Genomic DNA, 27,025 nt, shown 5'->3' with positions numbered 1-27,025 from the left:
ACTACTCTCTTTTCTACTAACCTTTTCTCAGTTTTACCCAAACCTCTTCTTTGTTTGTAATTCTTGGTTGATCCTGTTAGCCATTTTTTCACTCCAAATGTATTTATTCTCCTTGTTCTATGTATACAGTCTGTCACTGATGTTATCAAATATTTCTTAATTATCTATTATTAATATTTCTTAATTTCCTCAATTATTTAACTAACAGTTAACTCTTAACTGTTGTTGTCATCTACCATCCAGTCATTTTCAACTCTTGGTGTTCTTGTGAACAAAGGCTTTCCAACCCACTCAGCCTCTTGTCCTTTCTTTCAACAACTGTAAGTTCAAGTTGCTATGTACTTTTATGTTATCCATCCAACTCTTTTGTTGACTTCCTCTTTTTCTCATCCCCTTCAATCTTCCCCAAAATAATTCTTAACTACTGATCTCTTTTTTTTTTCATATTCTTTATTCCATAGTATAGCTCCTACCTGACACCTGAATCTATCATAACTGATTGCCTTGTAATTCCACATTAATCCTTTGATTTTTGGAAATGCCACATGCCTGCTCATGTCTAAGGTCAAGGCAATATGATTGGTCTCGCTAACTAGGGATATCATCTTTGATGTCTTGCACTAACTAATGTGATCCTCTAAATATTTCCCATTCATTGTGAGCTACAACGTAACACTCCACTAAATATTCAGCATTGCCCCACTTCTATTTCAACGAGTACAATATATCATAAATACCATCTGCTTTTCTTCTAGTGTCCTCTCAAAATTTTTTTATTCCTGTCAAGATATAATCTTCTGTCAACCATCTTTTGCTAACACCGTTACTCTTCAAGAAAAACTGAATTTATCAAAGGACACACTAATTCTCCCCCCCCCCATTTCTAATACAAGAAATATTTTTATTGAGACCAGTGAACTGGTAATATTCCTCTTAGCCTTTTATCCATTAGTTTTCTCCTTATTCTCAACCCAGTTCTGCAACATGTTACACAATCTCCTATTGTCCAAGCTAAGATCCTCACACAAGACCATTCTTACTGCCTTCTATGCTGAACTCTGATTCCCTAACTTTGTATACTCACCTCTCGAATGCCCATACTTGTTCACCTGCAACTCATCTACTCTACACAACTCTCTCTCTCTCTCTTGTCATCAAAGGTACTCCATACATCTGCATATTCCAAACCTTTCTTCCTATGTATTCTCATTATGATGTCATTCATTATCCTCATGTCAGCTCCTCACTACAGTATCAAGCTGACACGCTTATTGTTCTTCCCCTTGCATTCTTCTGACACATAATCTCTAACATTGCTCTATAATCTTTAGCTATCCAAATGAACCTCTCTCAGGATATCCATGCTTTTCTCTCTCTCTCTCTCTCTCTCTCTCTCTCTCTCCCTTTTCCAGAGTTAAATGACACATAAAAAGCACCAAGTCCTGTGAACAAGGATTTTGAAGTTTTTGAACTGTTTTATAAACTTCCAAGCCTTTTAAGATCTCTAATAACAGTATTCCTTTTTCAAAGATATCCGGTTGTCTACAAAATCACTGTTCACATGTGGCAGAACTTGTATAGGTCAGACTGGAAAAGTTCAGTAGAATAAACATTGTAGGAATGTTTTTCACAACTAATGAGAGAAATCAGTTCATAGTAATCCTCTGATAGAAATCAGAGGATTACTATGAAATGGAGGGATCAACAGTTTCAATCCCTTATCTCATCTTATACAGAAAGAAGGAATCCATTTTTTCTTATATGGTTCTGCAGAAATTTCTTATATGGTTTCACAAAACGGCTGACCAGAACTACACCAATAACTACTTACAGCTATATGAAACTTTATATGCAATACATGCATCATGCAAATTAACTGCACTCAGATCTGTGTTTTTATTGACTTAAAGAACCGACTTGAATAAATGTTTTCGTTTTCAGAGAGTATATAATTTTTTTATAGTTTTGCCTGTATATTCACTCAATGTGATAATGCCACAAGATTCTTAAATTAGTATATGCAATCTAGTTGGCTGAGTATATAACATAGATATTTGTGAATGTTTTTAGGTGTTGCAGATGATTTTTAATGACCTTTGCTAGAATACCATCCTTCTCAGTGGAGGTCTGAAGTGGCATGAAAAGCAGCATGTAAGTAAAAAAAGTAAAGCAGGGTTTCTGGATTACCCAACCATTATCTTATCCACAGAACTAAATATACTGTAGATATCCAAACTTTCATATGTGGAGCTGACATAAAAAAATAATAAATAAAGCATAAATAAGTTGTACCACAGATTGATGGTTTATTTACTCATCCATTTAACTCTCATATCACTAGAAATACTGTCAATTATCGTTTCCACAGAACTCTTATTCAATTTTTCAACTGTCATGTGATGCTGATTTCATGCCCTTATGATATTTATTATTATTATGGATATCTCCATGGAGTCAGAAAACTCAATGCAGGAGATCCAATTAATTATTATATACACATCCTATCATACCTCTTCTTAAACTCATAATAATAGTTACAATTATCACAAATTAAACAACAATGGTCCCAAATGTGGCACACACCACTAGTGACATTCCTCTTTTGGGATACTGCACCTCCCCCCCCATATACAACTTTCTGATACCTATCTGACAGCCTGTCACTGATCCAACTCAGAACTCAGAGGTCTGTTATCGAATCACATCCATTTCAATTTATTCATCAACTTGTCATGTGGCAGTCTATCAAAAACTTTTGCAAAATCTATGTTTAGCACTGTATATGTATCTCCCCTGTCCAAGACATTTGTTACCTTGTTATAGTACATAAGTAAGTCAATAAAACATGATCGCCCTTTAACAAACCTATGCTGATAACCAAAGAGAATACTACTGTTATCAACCCATTTCTGAATCCAACTTCTCACCAATCTCTCTCTAGTACCTTCACTACAACTCCAGATATACAGATTGGCCTATAATTTGTAGCTACATCTATCCTTATCACCACCTTTATGCAGTGGAACAATTTTACCTTCTTTTCTTCTTTACCTTCTTCATAATAAGTTTAGCCATATGGTCAATTAAATATCTCCTAAAATTAAAATTACCTATAATAATCATTTCATTTTTATCAAATGAGGATAAAAGCTAAAATGCCAAAAATAAAACATTAATAAATCATTATTAATAATAATGATTTACTATTATTATTATTATTATTAAATTATACGGGCATCTGCTGATGTTTCTGGTTGGTGAAAAGACAAGAAACAAGAGAGGGAGAAGCATATCAGTCCATATGGTATGCATGGACACATATGAGCCGGGAGGTCAATTTGACTCAAATGAATTATAATGCCATAGTTAGAAAAAAAAATGGTAATTTAAAATTATAGCTGACAGCATCAGCCTGTCCAAAGATCTCGGGATCTCTGAGATATCATTGACGGAAGATGATATATTAACAGGAATAGAAATAGTAGAGTACAGTATTTTTCAACAGGATAGGAAGGGAAAATGCAGCGGTGGAGTATTGTTTATGATAAGTGATAACTTATGTTCCTATCAAAGTGGAGGATTTGGAGGCCAATGGTTTTGAAAGCAATGGTTTTGAATTGCAATAAAATATGGTGTGGGGTAGAGGTGGGCAGGACAGGATATTTAGTGGAATGTTGCTACAAGCCTGGGAGCATACAGGGTGAGGAGCAGATGTTTAGGCAGTTCAGCTTGACAAGTGCAAGAAGAACGACTATTTTGGGAGATTTTAACTAGAGCAGTATAAATTGGGAAGAGGAAACTGCATGTAGTAATAAGGGAACTCTGTCCCCAGTTGGAGAGAGTGATCATGTGGTTTGGACTTGGAAGATGAACAGACATGCAGGAATATCAAATGGAGAAAGGAATGTATGTGGAATTATAAGCAAGGTGATTATAACAGTCATAGATGACTATTAAATTAGTTCAGGAAATTACAATGTATACTGGAATATTAATTAAAAGAAACTTTAATAAATACTTCCTATATTTCGGCAATGTCACATCGCCATCTTCGTGGGAACATAAAACTATGAAAAGTGCATGCAGGCACTACAAATAACAAATGAGGCAAAAGAGAGAAAACTAACTTTGTTCCTAGAGTCCTAAAGGTGCCCCCTAGTGGGCTATATTGGGTTGTCTTGGCTGTTGGGCTGAAGTTCTCATGATGCAAGCTTTCCAAATTTGGGCAGTCTCATGCACCCAAATTTGTTGAGATTTGGAAAGTTTAGAGCTGAGGCTGATTCCATGAACAATCTTCCGTATTTAAATTTGCTGCGGTGTAATAACATGGCTTTCTTCCAGTGTATTCTGTATTCTGTGGCAGGTATCCAGAGCATGGGCTTGCAGACCATGCTCTGGATACCTGCCACAGAACTCTCAAGCCCATGCTCTAGACCTACCTGGAGTATACCAGGTTCCTTGCAGCTGTAAACTCACCTACTTTGGCCAAACAGGCAGGAAGTGTCAAATTATAGACAGTTCTCCAAAATCTTAACAACTATTTCATCAATAGTTGTTAAGATTTTGGAGAAATTAGTGAGAGATCACATACAGCATTGGGATGCTGATGCTATCTGTTAGAATCATGGATTTCTTAAGGGGTGCTCTTGTTTTAGTAATATGTTTTAGTAAAGTGACAAGGGTGGTTGATGAGGGAAAGGCATATTCTTCCATTTTTTTTTGGGGGGGGGGGGATTTTACAAAGGCATTTAACAGGGTTCCACATGATAAGCTGATATTTAAGTTGCAGCACATGGGTTTAGATGTCAGGTTAGTGAACTGGATTCAGGATTGGTTATCTCATAGGTTTTATAGAATTGTGTGTAAGGAATGGTATGAAGGAAGCAGAAGGTGACATGTGGGGTTCCACAGGGATCAGTACTAAGCCCTGCATTGTTTAACCTTTATATTGGTGTAATTTTAAATCGATTGTGGGGGATATTCAGTTGTTTGCAGATGATGTGAAGCTAGGAAGGGTGATTAGTAATAGTGCTGATATTGTAGTCCTGCAAGAAGGTGTGAATAAACTGGACAGATGGGCAAATGAATGGGGTTTTAGTTTAATTCAAGTAAATGTAAACTCTTGAAGTTTGGAATATATCAATGGGAGGCTGCATACTCTGTTTGAGGAAGTGGGAGAAGCAAGGAATATTGGGGTGATGATTGATAGAAACCTGAAATTCGCAGAATATATTACAAAGGTGGTGAAAGCAACCCATTGGATTGCTGCAATGCTGAGAAGGATGCTGACCTGTAGAGATAAAAGAACTGTCAGTCCATTGTATAAAGCTCTGATCAGAAAAACCTGGACTACTCTGCTCAAAATTGGTCACCAGGATTTAAAGGGGATAAATTAACCATGGAATGAGTTCAGAGGTAGATAACAAAGATGGTATCAGGACTGTACAATGTTAGTTTTGAAGATAGGGCGAGGAAATGTGGACTGTAGAGTTTGGTAGTAGATAGAAGGAGAAGAGGTGATATGATTAAAACTTTTATAAACTGTTGAGAGGGTCTTTTGTTTGGTGGAACAGGGGAAAGGAGAGAGGACAAGGGCCATCCCAAGGGAAGCTGTGATCAAGAGAGTGAGGAATGGTTTCTTTGCATGGAGGGTGTTTGAACTGTAGAACGCATTGCCTGATGGAGTGGTGAGAGCACAAAGAGTAAATGAGTTCAAGGAGCGATATGATAGACTTTGTGTTTTCTAGGATTGGCTTCCCACAATTTTTGAATACATGAAAGCCTGAATCATAAAAATAATAATAATAATAATAAAATTAGAGACATCTTACAGCAGGAGGAATAACATAATCTGCCACATCCCATGTTCTTCTGTACAAATCCGGATGCTCAACTGTTGACACAAATTCACCATGTGAAAAGTTAGTGAATGTAGCTCCTTTAACTTTAATTGTCACAGCACTTTCCACGGCACAAAAGTTCTGGTATCCTTTTTCCCAATAAACTACATATCTGAAAGAAAAAAAAAAAAAATATATATATATATATATATATATATTTTTATGAAAAAAAATTGAATGACTAGAACCGAGATTTAATTAAAAAGGTTTTAATATAAACACACTACTAGTTTCGGCCTGTAACAGCCTTCTTCAGGTGACATTATAAAAGAAAAAACACTAAACATTGAGGGTTAAAAGACTATGAACATCATAGACAGTCTTTATACATAATTAGCATTAAAACGTTGTAGTTGTATTTGAAGCTGTTCTTTCATTTGTTGCATTGTTGGGAGAGTGCGTGCTTGCTGCATCACGTGAACGCCAGTACATGATTACAGCTGAATGACTATCTGGGAGGTTGTAGCTTAAGTTGTTATTTAGATGAACAGGATTGAAGATGATTTCTCTCGATTCCACAATTTTTCTCTCTATTTCGTCACTGCAACGGAAGATGTTTGCAGATTTTTCCCAGCAGACTTTGTGACTTTGGCTATCATCACTAGGATTAGCCGAGAAGAGGATATGACTTGATAATGCACTTGCTCGCTGTCTCTTGTAAGTAATGTCTCTCATGTGTTCTTCCATACGCATTTCGACAGATTTGTCTGTCTGCCCGAAATAAGGAATATCGCAGTCACATAATATTTTATATACTCCAGGGTATTTGAGTTGATGATGACAAGGTTTTGGGTGGCTAATTAAGGAACGGATCTTTGGAAGAGCACCAAAGTTCGTCACTGCAACGGAACATCTTCCGTTGCAGTGACGAAATAGAGAGAAAAATTGTGGAATCGAGAGAAATCATCTTCAATCCTGTTCATCTAAATAACAACTTAAGCTACAACCTCCCGGATAGTCATTCAGCTGTAATCATGTACTGGCGTTCACGTGATGCAGCAAGCACGCACTCTCCCAACAATGCAACAAATGAAAGAACAGCTTCAAATACAACTACAACGTTTTAATGCTAATTATGTATAAAGACTGTCTATGATGTTCATAGTCTTTTAACCCTCAATGTTTAGTGTTTTTTCTTTTATAATGTCACCTGAAGAAGGCTGTTACAGGCCGAAACTAGTAGTGTGTTTATATTAAAACCTTTTTAATTAAATCTCGGTTCTAGTCATTCAATTTTTTTCATAAAACTATGTATGTTAACCGAGTCAATGATCATTCTGTCATATATATATATATATATATATATATATATATATATAATAAGTTTAATGACTATTATCGAGAGAAAAGATGGCAAGATATATTTAACAAGATACTACTAGTTTACTAGTTTCGTTACAAGAACATCATCAGGTATCATACTCAAAGAAATATATAAAAAATTACAGAGACTTAAAATTGTATTAACAGAACAAGTGAAAAACAGTAGCATGTTTGAAAAAATGCAAGTATGAGTTCCATACAAACGAATACTACGCGCTGTCGCGAGTGCGCCAGTACTGAACAGAAGCAACGTGTGCGTCCGAGAGATTGTAACTCAGGCTGTTGTTGATATGAGAGGAATCTAGAGAAATTTCTCTTGATTCAACAATCTTTCTTTCGAGTTCATCGTAGCACACATGGATATTAGCAGTTTGAGTCCAGTTTACAATGTGCTGGCGGCCTTCGTCTGAGTTAGCAGAAAAGAGAACGTCTTTTCTGCGAACGTCTGCATCACGTGTACTGGCGTTCACGTGATGCAGCAAGCACGCACTCTCCCAACAATGCAACAAATGAAAGAACAGCTTCAAATACAACTACAACGTTTTAATGCTAATTATGTATAAAGACTGTCTATGATGTTCATAGTCTTTTAACCCTCAATGTTTAGTGTTTTTTCTGTCTATTTTGCTGTCCTTATCAACTGAGTCATCACCTTCCTGGCCTGCTCTTTATTCTCTTCAATGTGAAAGGATTATTACCATTATTTATCTTGTGCTAATTATTATCCTAATCACACCTCTCTGAACTATTTTATCTATATTTCAAAGAGATTTCCAAAAAAATCTCTTTGTTGTCCTAAATATTTCTTCAAGTTAAATTTTTTTTTTTTCTTAATTTTAACTTCAAAAGTAAAAAAAATACTCTATGATAGCATTCCCTTCCTGGGATAATAAGTTGAGTACCGTAGTAAATGAATCTGTTTCAGCTATAATGGCTGGGCATACTTAATTGTACAATGTGAAAGTGTGTGTCTGATAATATACTGATATTTTTCAAATATAAATTATTATTATTATTATTAATAATCAAGATCTCATTACTGAAGGATTATAAACGATAAATACTATAAATTAAAGATACCAAGAAATTATATTCTTGGTTTAATCCTATAACCAAGTGTAAGTAAACAAGTTTGTGCCTGAACTATTTTCAGGACTGGAGCAACTCATATAAAGAAGTTAATAATAATTTAATAATAATTTTCATCATATAAAGAAGCTAATGACTTCACATCACTTGCCTTAGTATCCCATAATGCAAAACATATCTCCTCGCAGACATGTATAATGCTATGCATTATGGGAAGGGGTCACTATCTAGACTGGTTTCGACCTTTATTGAAGTCTCATCAGTGGGAGCCAGACCCAGAGGTGATACTAAGGTTGAAGTAATGAAGACAACTTCTTGGAATCTTTAATTTATAGTATAAACAAGTGGAAAAACTTCCAGCAACTTTCTCTAATCCAGAGTATTTTAATAATATGGTGTGATAGCTTTTGGCTACTCGTATATGAAAATATGACTTCTGCATTACTTCAATTTTAGTATCACCTCTGGGTCTGGCTCCCACTGATGTGACCTCAATAAAGGTTGAAAACAGGTCTCGGTAGTGACCCTTCCCATAATACATAACATTATACATGCCCTTAAAGAGATGTGCTTTGCATTATGGATAATAAGGCAAGTGATGTGAAGTCATTAGCTTCTTTATACAAGTTGCTGAGTCCTGAAAATATCCCATAATGCAAAACTTTCAAAACTTTTCATGTGCAAACTTGTTTGCTTACACTTGGATAAAGGATTAAACCAAGTATATAATTTCTTGGTATCTTTAATTTATAGTATAACCAAGTGCGAAAACTTCTATAGTCTATAGAAGTCTATAGCTACTCCTTAAAATCAATTACAGTCTACCAGTGCTTTTTATTGTCAAACAATAGGTGCTGGTATGCATTCTTGGCTAGCATGAAAAGTTGAAATTTAAATGAATACACAGCATCCATATGTCATGCATCACCATTAATAAAGGTGCTATGTCATACTCTTGCATACCATCCCAAAAAGCAATGCAGTCTACACTGTGATCATCTTTTCAGGTGATGCATTCTATGCCCTTACCATTTTCTATGTAAATAAACTTCTTCGCACTCTTTTATCACTCCCTGAAACTTCCAGGTCCCTTATACCTGCCCTACTTTACCACTGACAGAGGATTATCTCAATAATATTATCTCTTTATTTTCTGTTGATATTACTCTGAAGATTACATGTCCTTAATCTATATTTATAACCAACATCTAGAGTCCTAAAATCATTTTTGTTACCCCACCTTATACCTGCTCTCAAATTTTTCATATTCAAATCCTGATCACCAGATCTGAGCTGGTCAACATGTGGTTTGATCTGGGATCTTTACAATGGTACCACTATGTCCTTATCTCTTTTGGTCAATGTTCTTCTTACCAGTGTGGCTATCTGCTGAGTAGTACCCCTTCTCCTGAACTTTAAATTCCTATTTGTTATTATTATTATTTTGGTAGCTTCTATGGAGTCAACAGACTGATTGTGAGAGGCCCACCCAACCAGCAACATATTTATCATAATGAACTTTGAAGTTATTTACACTCCCTGCATTCACAATGCACTCTGGCAATGCATTTATACAACTTCCAGAGATGGCCCATCTTAGTATCCACTCTTTTCATAATCCCTTCTGTATTTATCTGATAGAATCACTTAACTAACTTGAGGGTCTCTATCACATCTCCTCTTTTCCTCTTATCCACACTGCCTCAAATGCTTTTCATAACCAATGCTGATATAGAGTCCTTATATCACTTTGGTCATTCATCTTTGGACCCACTCTAGTGTTTCCACATCACAATGAAAACTAGATGACCAAATTTGAGCACGACAGTCCATGTGCAGTCTGATCAATGCTTTATATAGAGGCACTACCACCACCACCCTCCTTATCCCTACATGTCAATGTACTTTTTATCATAGCAACAATATGATGTGCAGCCTTTGCAACATATGCAATGTGCCCCTGGAACTTCAGTCCATTGTCTACCATCATTCCAAGATCTCAAATCTCATCCACTTCCTGAAGTATAGCTCCATCAATACTTGTTCATCATGACCTAGATACACTCCATAATTTCTCAACACCCCAGGATCTAGTTCACCTTGGAAAAGGCAAACAACAGTCTCACTTTTCTAGACATTCCAGGCCACCTACTACTGCCCTTAGAGGGTGCTCTACCTAGATAGGACTTTAGTGTCACCCACGTGGTTGGGCTTAGTATTGTTATTTGTGTATATGTTACATTAATTGTTTTTGTAATCCCCGTAGATGTCCTAGTGACTAGGACGAAATATAGGAAGTATTAAATTCTATTTTCATTCTTTTTGAGTGTTGTAAAAAATCCATTAAGCCTCCAACATAATGCTCTAACTACTGAACTTAACCATATCCTTAACACCTTCCTAACCAATAACTGCAATCCCAAAAAAATATTAAAACCAGTTAGCCACAACCCTCCACCCCACTTCATAGCAGCGATTACTCTAAATCTATCACCATTCTGTATATCTGGGGTACATCTGACAAACTCACAAAAATCCTAAGAAAACATGACTTCGCAACTAGTTACAAACTGAATAAGAAATTGGCATCTCTTATCTGCTCCACCAAAGACCTGTCACTTCCCCCTAGACCTACCTAGAGTATACCATGGTCCTTGCAGTTGCAAACAGGTAATACAGCCAGTATCAGGATATCTGAACACAAGGACTACATCCCATTCCACCAATATAGCCACTCAGGGTTTGCTGACCATGCATGGACACCCACCACAGAAAATGCTGGAAGTAGACCACGTTATTACACCGCAGCAAGTAGAAGTAAGAAAGATTATTCCTTGAATCAACCTCAGCTCTGAAAAACTTCCCAAACCTCAACAAATTTGTGTGCATGAGATTGCCCCAAATTTGGGAAGCTTACATTCTAAGATCGTCAGCCCAATGGCGAAGACAACCCAATTTAGCCCACTAGGAGGCACCTTTTAGGACTCCAGGGCCGACTTCAGTTGCCTTTCTTCAGCCTCATTTGCTTAGTGTGAATGCCTGCATGCACATATTATTGTTTTGTGATCCCTGAAGATAGCAATGTAACATTGCCAAAATATAGGTAGTTATGAATTAAAGTTTTTATAATTAATAATTTACATTGTCAATTCCTAAAAAATTAGAAGTATGTCTAACTAACTTATAAGCTTATCTACAAGAATTCTCGAGCCATGCTTGTGGAGAGGTACTATTTTGCTTTCTTCCAACTCCTTAAGAACCTTTCCACTGCAAGATTTTCATTAACCTAGTGTTAGTAAAGGAGTGTCACAGTTATAGTCAATTTAAAATCTTTGGGGTTTGTGACACCCCACCTTACTAATGCTGGGTTAAATAACCAAGTTAAGGGAATGGCTAACTCTTTTGCCCATTCTTTAAAAATACATGGCAATATGTCTTCCATTTCTGCATATTAACATCTAACCCAAGCAACACTTGATACCAATCTCATTCTTTCACCTTTAATTCTCTCCTAATCCTTGCCTCTTGTCTACATGTGGCACAGTATCATTCATACCACTATGATACACACTGATGACGTTTTTTAAATTCTGCTTTATCTTTTGCAATGGTTACTCTGCTACCATAAGTATCAACCTGGCATAATTATTTTTCCTTTTTGCTTGCCACATAGTAGAAATCATATTCTCATATTCTACGTTTTCTTTTTTCAACCATGCTTGTCACTTTTCTGGCCTGCACTTTATATTCTTCATCCATCTGTTCACTACAAACTGTCTTGTATAACTTTTGTAATGCTGCTTTAACATAGGATAACATAAGATTGCTGGTCTCCAAAACTTTACCAGAAGATTAAAGCTATTGGATACTCACCCGCAGTAAATTTTTTTTCAGTGAATATATATTTGGAAATAAAACTATTATATACGGTATAATAGTATATACGGAAAAGTATATACGGTATACTTTTCTTACTATGATGTCTGTCGAATTGCTTTGTTCCTGAAAGAACTAATATGTGTTTACTTGTTCTTGTTTATTTATTTATTTTTTCTTATTTCTCACTAGGTTTATACCACCTAACTGAAGTGGAATGCTTTGTAAGCACCCTCTGCCACTATCGTTGTACCTTAGGAAAGTAGAGAAGTGCATTATAAGATGGCCATCGGCGATCTTATAAAGCACTGCTACAAAGTCATCGGTGACTGAAATTATTTTGATATTATTACCGTCTGCCGAAGTTTTTTTTTATTATTTTTTATTTTACATAAAAAATATAATGGAATATAATACCAATGAACAATGATAGACGGGAGACAGTGGGACTACTTTCGTATTAGTCAAGATATATCACAATGTGGAAAATTAGAAAATCTCAAACAAGAAATAGACAAAGGAAAATTATTATTATTATCATTTGACACCTCCAGGGAGTCCAAGGACTCATCGAGGAAGGGCACCTACTCCACAACTCTCCGTCTCCACCACTCAACTATGTTCATCATCTACACCAACGCGATCTACCGCCGATCACCACGACTAGTATTTTTCACAAACAATGACAAACATCCATGCCAACGGCGGGATTTGAACCCGCAGCCTTTTGGCTGCAGAGCGGATATGCTAACCACTCGGCCAGTCAGCCCAGCATTGATATTATAGGGCTCTGTGAAGTCAGATGGGAAGGAATAGGTGATCTTTATAGTTACGAAGTAAGAGTAATTTACTCAGCTGGAGATAAAAAGGAAAAAGGAATTGCACTTGTTTTTAATAAAAGAACACCAAATTTATTTATTTATGCTTATGGCTACATGAAACTGGTAAGTGAAAAGTACAATCACAATTTCCAGCAACAAATGATGAAAATCTTAACATATAAAAGTTCATTACATAAAATCAACGCTACTGCCCCTCCCCCACCAGTAGTGTTGCCTTGTGGTACATTGTTGGTGCTTCAGACAAAAGTAGCCTCAGAGATGAATCACAGGCAACATGAAGCTAATATCTCAAACAAGGCGTCCAAAAGTTTCCAAGCCACCTGGACTACTCACAATTATGAGGAATACAAAACATAAAAAGTTCCATGCCAGCTCGATCGTCGCCTGGAATAACAAGGATCGCGTTGCTTGTTTAGGTGGAGGGCAAGCTTCGAAAAACATGTTACATTCCCCCTAATCAACACTATCTCAAGATATGTTCCCTAAGTATAGAAGGGCTATCTAAATCCAAAGCCATCGGTAAAATAGCCAAAGATAAAGCAATTGACGTCTAAAGGCACATGGCTCTCCAGGAAACCCATGTGCCTGACACAGTCCTCAATAGACTAAAGATCCCAGGACTCATTCTCGTGTCTTATAACTGCCACCTCAAGCATGGCCTAGCAACCTATATCCGGCCTGGTCTCAAGGATATAACCCAAAGTGTTCCTGATAACAGAATACTCCATAGGTATTAAAGTTCAAAATATCACCATATACAATGTCTACAAACCTCCATCGCAATTCTGGCCCTATCAGATGGACCGACCTCCTCCTCACCCTGCTATCTATGTTGGTGATTTCAATTCCCATCAGACCATGTGGGGCTATTCCTCTAGCAACTGGGATGGTAATAATCTAGATAATTGGATGGATACATATAACTTGTATGAGTTATGATGCCAAGCAGGACGGCACTCTTTACTCAGCCAGATGGAACAGAACCTACACCCCAGATCTGTGCATAGTCACTAAAGACTCTGAAGACCACCCTCTACCATCAACCAGAACCATCCTTAACAGATTCCCTAATAGTCAACATCGTCCTACATTAATAGAGACAGGAACATCAATCCCAGTCGTCAGCAGAACACCGATCGTTAGATGGAATCTCCACGGGTCCAACTGGACTGCATTTCAGAAACAGATCGAGCAAACCATTAGAGCAATTCCACTCACTCCAAATTGCTATCCTAGATTTGTTAAACTACTCAAATCTGCAGCAAAAGCCTCTATCCCTAGAGGCGGCAGAAAAAACATCCCATGTTGGAGTAGAGAAAGTAAGGAACACTTAGCCAAACATGAGGAAACTGAAGATCCAACTATTGCTAAGGAGCTCATATCAACCCTGGATAAAAACAGAAAGGAAAGATGGATCTCAACCATCAATGAACTCAGGGAGGAAGAAGCTGGTCGAAGAAGTGAAGCCCTGGAAGTCGAAGAAGCTGGTCACTTCTGAGAAAATTAGGTGGAGCAGAACCAACAACACACAAAAACAACAGAGGTAACTCCTGATCAAATGGCTAACCATTTATTGAAAACCTCCAAGATTCATCCTAGCTCTACCAGGAAATTTGCTGTACAAGCTTCCACCAGACAAATCCTGAAGATGGAACCCAAGTTTCCTGAACTCGTACAACCAGTATCTCGGGAAGAGGTACAAATAGCCTTAAAACTTGCCAAGAATGGCAAAGCTCCAGGAGTGGATGGTATACTCCCTCAGTTCCTAAATCATCTTGGTCAACATGGCCAAACATGGCTGGCTGCCCTTTTTCCTCAAAAATCATCATGACTGGTAAACTACCAAAGCTGTGGTGGAAAGCCAAAATAATTGCCGTGCCCAAACCAGGGAAAGATCCAAATGATGTCAAAAACTTGCGACTTATCTCCTTGCTTTGCACCACCTTTAAGCTCTTTGAAAGAATTCTCCTTAAAAGAATTTCACCACTCATCAAAAGAGCACTGCCGACTGAACAAGCTGGCTTCGGGCCAAGAAGAAGTTGCTGTAACCAGGTCCTGGCCCTGACAACTCAAATTGAAGCAGGCTTCCAGAAGAAACTTAAATCTGGAGCCACTTTCATTGATCTAACATCTGCTTATGACACTGTCTGGATCAGGGGCCTCCTCCTAAAACTAGGAAATATTATAAAGTGTAAAAAAACTTTCCAACTTTTTGATTCTATTCTCTCCAACAGAAAGATCCGGGTCCATGCTGGCAGAAAAAAGAGCAGGCCTAGATTCCTTCACAATAGTCTTCCTCAGGGTTCTGTGTTATCCCCTATACTTTTTAACATCTATGTATATGATCTGCCTCATACCAGATCAAGCAAGTATATGTATGCAGATAACCTAGCGATCTTACATCAATTCACCTACTTTACCAACCTAGAATCAACCTTGAATACAGACCTGAACACCCTGTAAAAGTATTTTAAGCAGTGGTAGTTGAAGCCAACTCCAACAAAAACAGTGTCCTCAGTATTCCACCTATACAATGCAGAGGCGAATTGACAATTCAACTTTTCTTTCTGTAGAAAAATGGTAGAACACGAGCCTCACCTAAAATACCTTGGGGTGAGCATGGACAGCAGCCTAACCCATAAAAGGCACATCATCAACCTCTCCAATAAAATTAAAACCAGAAATAATATCATTTCAAGGCTTGCTGGAACAACCTGAGGTTGTGGTGCAGAAGTCCTAAGGTCATCTGCACTAGCCCTCGCATTCTCTGCAGCAGAATATTGTGCCCTGTCTATAATGTTTGTGTGTACTTCTTTCCCAGAAGTACTCACAATTATGTGCACAGTTAGTGGGACAATGAGAAGTACCCCTCTCTCCTGGCTGCCTGTTCTATCTAACATTGCTCCACCACATACGGAGAGGACAAGCCTCGATTAAGGGGTTTATATGAGTCTGATGTAGGGGAAGGAGTGGGTTTTCACTGCTTTATTAAATTAGCCTCAAATCTAGAAAACCTCTCTGGTCCATGGACGAACTCTCTTCAGCTGCACTGCCTTCAATATCTGACATATGGAGAGAACACTGGTCCAACAATCTCCCAACAAACGGCTTCCTGGTAGAAGATCCCTGTGCTCTGCAGCCTGGTTTTGATCTTCCTAGGAAGATTTGGTCATCAATAAACAGGATCAGAACTAGTCAGGACAGATGTGGCTACCTTCTACATAAATGGGGGCTGTCAGATCACCCTTATTGTGATTGTTCTCCCTTGGCTCAGACGATTACTCATATTGTGCACGATTGCCCAAGGCGCCAATTTCACGGTGTTGGCCTACAGGACATTCACAAAGTGATGGATGAGACCTTGAATTGGCTTTCCAGCCTGGACATTGACCTGTAGTTGGTGTGGCGGTGGTTATGGAGGAAATGGAAGATCACGGTCCCGTCTCACTACGAAAGGGTTATTCTCGTAGTCACTTTCATAGTCCTCGTCATGGTATCAACAGGACTCCTCCTCATGTTAGAAGATGATGATGTAATGTGAAATGGGCCCCCTATAATGGATCAAGTTTTCTCACACAATACACAACTGCTCTCTAATTCAACCTAGGATACAGTTGCATTTATGTTGTGAGAACATGCAGCCTTGTCATACTTGTCATACAGTAGGACAATAATTGTCCCTGGCTTCATTATGACAAGTTACTTTTGCTTTATTAAAAAAAAAAAAAAAAGGGAAAGACTTAGAAAGCTGGTTGTGCATTTTATGTAATGAACTTTTATATGTTAAGATTTTCATCATAAGTCTTTCCCTATTTTTTTTTTAAATAAAGCAAAAGTAATTTTCATAATCAAGCCAGGGACGATTATCGTCCTACTGTAACAAGTATGACAAGGCTGCATGTTCTCACAACATAAATGTAGCTGTATCCTAAGTTTAATTAGAGAGCAGTTGTATCTTGTGTAAAAAAACTTGATCCATTAGAGGGGGGGCCCATTTCACATTACATCATCATCTTCATGAGGAAGAGTTCTGTCGATACCATGACGAGGACTATGAGAGTCACTACGAGAATAACTTCTTCGTGGTGAGACGGGGCCGTGATCTTCTGTTTCCTCCATAACCATCGCCACACTAACTACAGGTCAAGTTCTAGGCTGGAAAGACAATTCAAGGCCTCATCCGTCACTTGGTAGATGTCGAGTAGGCCTCTACCATGAAATTGGCGCCTTGGACAGTCGTACACAATATGAGTAATCGAGAACAGCAAAGAGCATTTTTAGCATAAACTGTCTGAATGACAGGATTATAGTGGTAAAATCGAAGGCTGAACCAGTGGACATAACAATAATGCTGGTATATATGCCAACAAGATGAGGAAATGTACGAAGAATTACAAGAAATAATTAAGGAAGAAAAAAAAGAAAAGACTATATGATTATAATGGGAGACTGTAATGGAGTTGTGGGAGAAGAGAATGGGAGTGTAATAGGAAGATATGGACTAGGTAATAGGAATGAGAGAGGGGAAAGGTTAGTGGAATTCTGTAAAGAAAATAAGCTAATAATTAAGAGAATATTATACACATGGAAAAAACTAGGAGATATGGAAAGGTATCAAATTGATTACATTACAGTAAAGCAAAGATAAAAGAATAGTGTAAAAAATGCATGCACATATCCTGGAGCTGATATTTACTCTGCCCAACCTACTATTAATAGAAATAAACGTGAAACTAAAGAAAATAAAAGAAGCTATGAAAAGGAAAAAAATGGAACTTAGAGAAATTAAAAAATACCAAGGAATATGGAAATGAGAAAGAATTAGAGAAAACAAGTTTTGTCAAAACTGAAGATCCAGAAAAGAAATGGGAACAAGTTAAAGAGAAAATAAAGAAGATTGCAGAAGAAATTGGATATCTAAGAGCTAAAAGAATAAAAAAAACCTTGGATAACTAATGAGATGATTTCTCTAATGGAAGAAAGAAGAAAATGGAAAAATAAAGACATCCCAGAAGGGAAAATACAATATACACCTTCTGTCCAAAAAGAAACCGAACTTTTTGAAAATAGAAGAAACTAGTGGTGTCACTTGTATCTTTTTCTTGTCGAGAGCGACAACCTTCATTCGTGTTGTTTCAACTGTTTATGATATTTGTTTCGTTGGAAGCCGAGTTATAGTGCCAACAGTGACAGTGTGTTTTGACGAACGGTCGGTCGTCACGATATTCATGCTACGCGACGAATTCTCGGTATCAATCGCTTCAAAACTTTGAGATAAAACTCACCATTGACCGTCTGGCCAGGCGGAACGAATTCTTTGTGGATATGAGACAGAGATGACAGAATGGGGGGGGGGTATTAATGATAGACTAAGCATTAAAGCCAAAAAAAGACAGAAGTACCTCACAGTGACAGGTATGTAGAGGGCAGTTCATTCGAGGCTGTTTGGTGTGAGATTGAGATTAACAAGGCGATATATGTAATTGGTTGTTGCTATAATCCAAGGGGAATAAGGGAGAATGTAGATAGCATGTATTGGCAAATTAGCACAATGAGTGAAGGTCAAGTAATTATTATGGGGGATTTTAACTTTGGGGATATAATTGGAGGAAGGAATTGTTACAAGGAACAAAGGAAATGGAGAGTTTATACAGTTATTAAGAGATAATTACCTGAGACAGCATGTGAAGGAAGGGACAAGAGATTCTAGAGTGTTAGATCTGGTCATATCGGAGAACATATCAGTAAGTAATTTAGTTACAATGTCTCCACTTGGGGAAAGCGATCCTGTGGTCTTGACCTGGGAGATTGTAAGATGTGCTGAATATTCTATTAAGAATGGGTATATGTGGAATTACAAGGCTGGTGATTATGACAAGCTGAGAAGTCCGTATTCAGCTGTACTATGGCATGAGAATTTCAAGAGGAGAGATGTTGATGGTGCGTGGGAGATTCTCAAGGAGTATTTGAAGAAAGCTGTATCAGACTGTATTCCCAGAGTCAGAAGGAGAAATCAAGTAGGAGTAAAATGGATGAATAATACTATTAAACAGGAGTTGCAGATAAAGAAAAGGTTGTGGGGGACGTAAAAAGAAAAAGGTGATGAGCGTTCCAATGAGCAACACAAGGTACAGGCAAAGAGTAACCTGTATGGTAAGGGAAGCCAAAGCTAATTATGAGAGGAAGCTAGCTGATGAATCCAAAATAAACCCTAAAGAGTTATTTCGCTATGTGGCTAGTAAAAGGAAGAATAGTAAAAGGAAGAATATCCATGGAAAGATTACTTTAAAGAGTGTTGATGATAGGGAAATTACAGAAGCTAATCAAATAGTTGAGTTGCTTAGTAATCATTTCGCAAAAGTGTACCATCTTGGTAGTGATAGTGCAGTGTCAAATGTGCAATTGACTGATGAGAGTCTAGAGATAGACGAAATTGAGGTGCTTAATATATTAAAGAACCTTAATGCTAACACTGCCATTGGGTTAGATGGCATATCGGCCATGTGTTACGAGAATGTGCAAAAGAGAATTAGCAACTCCTCTAACCAGGATGTTTAATTTAAGCCTCAGTTCTGGTAAAGTGCTAATAGCGTGGAAAGAGGGGAAAATAGTTCCATTGCACAAGGGAGGCTCTAAGACTTAGGTTGCAAATTATAGACCAATCAATATTTCTGGAGTGGTGGTTAAGATTTTGGAGAAATTGGTAAAAATTAGAATTCAGGACTGGGTAAACAGCAATATGATACTTTATAAGGGGCAACATGGTTATGTGAAGGGTAGGTCTTGCCTAAGTAATTTGCTTACTTTCTATAATAAAGTAACAGTGAAGCTGGATAAAGGAAATCCTTACTCAGTGATACTGCTTGACTTTGCAAAGGCTTTTGACAGGATTCCACATGGAACTCTGTTACATAAATTAGAGTAAATGGGTATGGATCCAAAGGATGGTGATTTGGATTAAAGGATGGCTGGTGGACAGATATCAAAGAGTGGTTTACAGAAGAGCTGAGTCCAGGAAAAGGCAAGTGACTAGTGGTGTACCTCAGGGCTCAGTGCTTGGTCCTCTGTTGTTTAATTTGTATCAATGATATTGGAAATACCTTGAATGGAAATATCTACTTGTTTGCTGATGATGCAAAATTGGGAAGAGCGATAATCAATTCAAATGATGTAAATATCTTATAGGATGACTTAAATAGGCTGACGGTATGGACTAAGGTAAATGGCTGTCAGTTCAACGTGGCTAAGTGTAAGGTGATACACTTCGGGAGGATGACATCGCATGCTGTTTACTATATTAACGGAACTGAACTGCAAGAAGTTGATGAGACAAGAGACTTGGGAGTACTTGTGGACAGAGAACTTAAGTTTAAAGGGCATATTGCTCGTGCACTGCTGGTACCCCACACATTCGTCATCTCCTGTTCCATAATAGCAGTTGCAACTTGTTGAACTTGTTGGTGATTGATTGGTTTGCGTCCCCAGCCTACCTGCACTGCTAGAGTACCAGTAGTTTCAAATCGCCGAATCAGTTTTCGCAAGTTTGTTACGCTAATCGGTCCTTTTCCTAAATTTTTCATATGCCGAAAATCACGAAGACAAGCAATGGCATTATTGTTCCGCTGATAATAGAGTTTGACTAACAAAGCACACTCACGTAAGGTAAGAGGCATCGAAAAGCAGTTCGTCTACGAATGATAAGAAATCCCACAGGCTTTCCTTTTATTGCATGATCACTCACAAGAAACGCGATAATGAAAATTAATGAATTTTACTCGATAAACAGCGCCAAAATTCCCCCTGTTGGCGACGTTGGGTAGTTTTTTATTGTTAAATCGAATCCCTATGTTCCACTGTGTACGTCTACCGAATATTGGTGTGTTTCGTCCAATACATTACTCATTAGGGCTCTGAACACTTGACGTTATTTTATAATCACCCGGTGCTTTTGAACCTAGCTTATCTTCTCCAGGTGATTTTCCGTTTCTTGTTTCTTTCAGGCTGATTTCTAATTCTTCTTTAGTTATTTCCTTTTCATTTTCGTTAATTGTTTGCCAGTTGTCTTTTTTAAAATATTTGTCTGTGCACAATTCTAGGTAGTAATTTAGAAATTCTTCTAATTTCAATTCGGTGTTTAATTTTATATTTTCTTTGGTATCTGCCTTTAAGTGTTTTAAAATTTTATACACATTGGGTCTTATTTTATATAAATCATGTTCTAAATTAGAAACAAATTTGTTCCATGATTCTCTGTCTTTTTCTGACCTCTCTTTAGCTATGGCTCTTATTCTTTTATATTCTATTTCATCTTCTAATCTTTTACTGCTTAACCATTTGTGATAGGCTTCTTTTTTCTTTTTGATTATTTCTTTGATTGTATCATCCCAGATCTTCAGTTTTTTCTTTTTATTGAATTTTTTGGTCTTTCCTAAGCTTTCATTTGCTGCTGGAGTTAGTATCGTTTTTATATTAAGCCATTCTATTTCTATTTCTTCATTTTGTTTTATTTTATCTAGATACTGGTTAATTCTTTGTTCATATAGCCATTGTACATTTGTGTCATTCAATAGTCTAGTTTTATAAACAAAGGACTCATTTTCTTTCTGTTCTTGTTACTTGTAGCCATTTAGGTGGTAATCTTAATTTTATTTTAACAAGGAAGTGGTCGCTGCTTATTTCATATCCTCTGTGAACGCTAATATCTAGTGAAAATTTTGATGTCTTTTCATTTAATATAAAATAATCTAATATTGATTTCCATCCTATTGCTGCACAAGAACAGGATAACATTGATTTTTATATTATAAAAATCAATGTTATCCTGTTCTCTTCCTCCTTCTGGGGCATATAAACCAATTATTGTTAAATAGCCGCTATCTATTTTTATTCTAGCTTCTATTATTCTTTCATTCCATAATTTATAACGTTTTAGCTGTTTTGAAAGGGAGTTATGAATCCAAATCATGACTCCTGCTTGTGCTCTTCGGTCTCTGTCAACTCCACTGTATATCACATTAAAATTTTCGGTTCTCAAAGTTCCTTTTAATTTCTTTTTTTTTTTTTTGTTTCAGTGATTACTGCTATTTTAAAATTTCTTTCATTTAATAGTTGGTCTAATTATATTTCTTTACAGTATATGCTATTCCTCTTACATTCCAGTTTGCTATGTGTATTATATTTTGTCGTTTCCATTTTTGTTTTACCTTTTCCATAGATTCAATCCGATTATCTTTTTTCTGTCAGCTTACAAGTAGAATTATGTTCTCCATGTCAGGGGACTAGCCTGACGATGGAATAGTTCAGTGGTAGGGCTGCTACCTTAAGGCTTCTGAATTAGCCTTCTTCCAAATTTAAACCCATAGGAAGAATAGGGTATATTGAAGGGGGAAAGAGTAGATTGTAGTAGAATTATAGTAAGATTTATAGAGAGGGTATAGTTGTAAGGTCAGAAATGAAAAGACCCCATGGCCCTCGAGTATTCTAATAGCATAAGGGTCATAAAATAAGAAGAGTTGGCTGATAAGGCCTTATAGGAAAGATTAAAATGAGTGGATCTTCCTAAAGTAGAAGAAGAAGAGGATAGATCCAGCTAGGGGTCCATGGGAGTGCCACTTCCCTTCCCTTACAATCAAGATGATTGCCTCTTATGGCCCTGTTGGTCCACGAGTCCTTATTCAGTATATTCGGACCACCCTACCATACACACGCACACACACATGGTGGGCATCCCTATCCGCCACCCAAGGAGACGCGCTCTCTAGGGATTACAGGGTACCCCCGAGTAATTTTGGTAACCTAAAAAAAAAAAAAAATAAATAAAATAAAATTCCACAATTCTATTTCTATTCTCACTCTTTTACGGCAGTTGTGTAAAATATATAGATATAGGGAACAAAATAGCTATTACAACAATAGTTTTTTGTCCCGTTGGTGGTACGCTCATGTACATGAATTTTATGCTATACAGCAATTCCTGTTAATATATTCTAAGCAAAGAACAATGTATTTCAAATGGAGGCGGGAGGCCTCACAAATTTTTCAGCGGCCTCTAGTGTTTATATTATGAATTTAATATTTAGAAATAAGTATTTTATTTTACAACTATAACCAGACTGCTTTGCATATTGTTGTTTGTGATGAGTAAGGTTTTAAAATGTGACCCCATAGAGAGTGAGGTCCCAGCTTGCGCCTAATGCGCCTTATGGTAAATGCGGCCCTGAGAACAAGAGTCTGGAAGTGAATAAAGAAGTTAATATCTGTTATGTAGATTTTGAAAAAGCTTTTGACTTTGTAAAATGGGATAAGATGGTGGAAGTGATGGAAAAGATTGGTATAGATTGGAAAGACAGAAGGCTAATTATCTCACTATATATGGGACAAACTGCCATGGTGAGAGACATTTATGGTACAACAGAACCAGGTATCATTGGACGAGGAGTAAGACAAGGCTGTTCTCTCTCATCCATTTTGTTTAACACGTATTCCGAAACAATGTTAAAAGAAGCACTGGAGAATTCGGAAGAAGGAATAAAGATCGGAGGCAGGCAGATATCTGCAATAAGATACGCAGATGACAAGGCATTATTATCAAATACTGAAACAACTACAACATCTGTTGATCAGATTATTGGAATTCTGTATCAATTATGGAATGAAAATTAACATAAGAAAAACAAAGGTAATGAAAATAGCAAGGAAAGAGGCAAATATGGATATCAGAATAAATGGGGGGAAAATTGAATCAAGTAAAGACATTTAAAAGTCTAAGAAGTGTGATTAGCAGTGATGGAAGATGTAAAAGTGACATAAAAGCAAGAATAGCGATGGGAAGAGATATCTTTAATAGAAAATGGAATTTATTCAGAAGTAAAATGGATAGAAACCTAAAGAAAAGACTAATAAAATGTTATGTGTGGAGTGTTGCACTCTATGCAGCTGAAACTTGGACATTGGAGAAAGAAGAAATTAAGATTTTGGAAAGCTTTGAGATGTGGATTTGGAGAAGGATGGAAAAAATCAAATGGACAGATAAAATAACTAATGAAGAGGTCTTAAACATAGTAGAAGAAGAAAGAAGTCTGTTAAGGAGGATAAAAAGAAGAACGAGAAACTGGATCGGACATATTCTGAGAGGGAATGGAATCATCAGAGATGCCATTGAAGGAAAAATAGATGGGAAAAGACCAGTGGTGAGACCTATGGAAATTTTAACAAAGGGCTCGCATCATCGAGCAAAAAAAAAAAAAAAAAGCCGTATTTCACATTTATACACAGCTTGTGTATAAATGCCAATCAAAAAGTTTGAAGGGACAACCTGTAAAGGTTGTCCCTTCAATTTTTTTATTATTATTATCAAAATATAATAAGAATATAATCTTTTATAATCGCACATATGAAACAGTCCGCATTTTTTATATACAAAATAAATTTCTTTTGTTTGCGATAGAAGTTTTTATGAAAAACAATATACAAATAATAAAGTAAATATTATCTAAAAACGATAACATTGAAGTATGTTATATATCTCTTTGTTTTTATACTTCAAGTGATAATCAACGTTGATTATCAACGGTGCCAATCAAGGGGCATTATTTTATAGTCCTATTTATTTATATGCTATTACAAAAAGTGAATTCATATTTGTAAAATGGTAGTAACAGTAACTATAATATTTTATTTAATAAAATCACTTTGTTAGGTTACTGTATGAGTTTGTCGCTTAATATATTTCAAAAAATTATGTTTTTGTTTTTTTTTGAAAAAATAAAAAAGTAAACAAGGGGCTCGCAAATTTGAGAAAAATTTAACAAAGGGCTCGGGCGAGCTCCTTATAGCTCACCACTGAAAAAGACCCAGAGGAAGAGTAAGGAAAAAAAACAATGCTACATGACATGTTGAATGGAGACAAGTATACAACCTTGAAAGAGAAGGCTCAGCACAGAAGAGAGTGGATGGAAAGTTTTGCTACTAAGAGAAGAACCTGCTTAATTGCAGAATACTCAAGAAGAAGATCACAATTAATGTTATAGATATGGAAATAACTTTCCATATCTACAACATAAATAACTATAACAAACCTGTTATAAAATCATACCAGGAATGTGTTATTTTCGAAATATGTATACGAAATGAGTGTGTAGATCAATGGCAATTAATTTAATACGCTTCACTGTAGACGATAAAGGGAGAGAGAGAGAGAGAGAGAGAGAGAGAGAGACGATAAAGAAATGGATACATGAGCATACCGTTCGTAGCAAATATTTTCCCGGCCCAATTGGGATCACTCTGGTGGTGGGGTGGGGATCCTGTTAAACTAATTATAAAGAAAATTTTCTTGTCTTTTTTTTCAGCAAAAATCGTTAAAAATATTGAACTCCTTGGAGGTGACACGTAATAATAATGTCATTATTAATGGAATATTCAAAAATATTTTAATATTTCCCCCACTATTGTAATAATTTAAAATTATCAAATAGTTATCATATTAAGTCATATGAAAAATTTTAATGTATATGCTATTTAAAATATTACCTACGTATGTGGCGCCGTAGATAGTTGCCTTCCTGTCTAATAAATATTGTATATTTATATAATTTTTCTTATAAAAAAACCTAATAACTTACCCTAATACGTAAGCCAAGAGTAACATCTGGAAAAAGCGACTTAGTATTCCTATTTTTTTGCTCTCTATTTTTAGCATTATTGGACTTTCATAATCAAATAAATAGTCTGCTAGAGTATTTAGCCCATCGATTACAGAAAACGTCATCTTGTCTTTAGAACGAAGACTGAGAGCCAATCATAGGAAATTCTAAAAAGCAGCTATGTGAAATTAATATTTTTGCTTCCGTCTTTTGGGCACGGATTAAGAATCAGCGAATAGCGAGTGTATTTACATGTTTATTGTTAACTGTGTTACAACAGAGTTAACAATAAACGGCTATTCGTGCATTGCATGCAAGATTAATTTTGCTTTTAAGATATTAGTAAACACTGAATCTAACGTCAGAGAGTGTATACATAAAAGCAAATGCAGTTTACAGTTTTTGAAAAGAAAAATTCGCATAGTGTTTATGAATGTTGTCAGCTAATTGACTGTGAAGCATGTCGAACGTTAATGTTTTTAATAAATCTACGAGCCTTACCCCACATTATTTATTTTTTAAAGAAAGCATTCTTTGTAATTAAGTGGTGGGTTTTTTTTTTTTTTTCATTATTTCGTATAGAAGTCGGCTGCGAATAGGTCCAACTAAAAATTGTAACATAACCATCACAATGAATCAAGGTTCTATCAATGATCACCTCAAGAAGTATTTCTTAGTAACCAAATAGTTCGGTTAGTATGTTGCTTTTCGCAAGTTTATGTTGTTTAATATACAATCGAACCTTACGTAATGCTGCGAAAAGGAAATTTCATTAATTATTTTCGAGAAATATCTAGAATTTAATTATTCGCTTGCATGTTGACGCCCTCGATAATTCTTCACTCCAGGAGGTGTTTGCAGTGGCGCACTCAGGATTTAATTTTTTTTTTTTTGGGGGGGGGGGGGAGTTGAGTAGACGATTTACGAATACACACTACCCATTGCATACGACCTATCACATATCGTGTTCTTTTGAGGACAAGATTTGTGAAGAGTATAATTCTGCAATTCCTATCGAATGAAGTAAACATTTTGTTACATGATCATTACGCAGGGCTGCAACTACTGATATTTCATTTTTATTTTTCAGTTCTAAGTAGAAACTGGCATATTCTAGATCCCAAATACAACACACAATGCAACCTTGGTAATCGGAACCTACAGTAATCCGAACTGTTTTTATCAGGACTATACTAAAGCATCAACTCGCTGTGGTAACTGCTATCGCTACCGCGAGTATACGAGAGGTTATGCTTTTTATTTTGTTTGTTTTGAAGTTATCGGGTTGTGGAATGAGTATATTCAAACGAAGGTGCAAAGAATTTGTGATCCTCAAATCTTCAAAATAAAT

General features: G+C 36.6%; 1 protein-coding gene across 2 annotated transcripts in view; it reads right to left on the bottom strand.

The window, feature by feature from the left end:
• LOC150095727 (P2X purinoceptor 4-like) overlaps positions 1-25,834 on the bottom strand; it is a 196,231-nt gene extending 170,397 nt beyond the window's left edge. Inside the window, exons 1-2 of one of the 2 annotated variants that reach the window (XM_090410186.1) lie at positions 25,654-25,834; positions 5,832-6,012 (exon numbers count right to left, since the gene is read on the bottom strand). In XM_090410186.1, coding sequence (XP_090266312.1) covers positions 5,832-6,012; positions 25,654-25,799 — 327 coding nt within the window. In that variant the 5' untranslated portion in view covers positions 25,800-25,834. The remainder of the gene's footprint in view (positions 1-5,831; positions 6,013-25,653) is intronic. The other variant, XM_090410185.1, reaches the window with a different exon arrangement.
• Between the last annotated feature and the right edge of the window lie 1,191 nt (positions 25,835-27,025).

Source organism: Typopeltis vanoorti, chromosome 20 (genome assembly GCF_054136105.1).
Source record: "Typopeltis vanoorti isolate ZY-2024b chromosome 20, IOZ_Tvanoo_1.0, whole genome shotgun sequence".
NCBI classification, from domain to species: Eukaryota; Metazoa; Arthropoda; class Arachnida; order Uropygi; family Thelyphonidae; genus Typopeltis; species Typopeltis vanoorti.
This window is presented reverse-complemented; position numbering and strand designations above follow the sequence as displayed.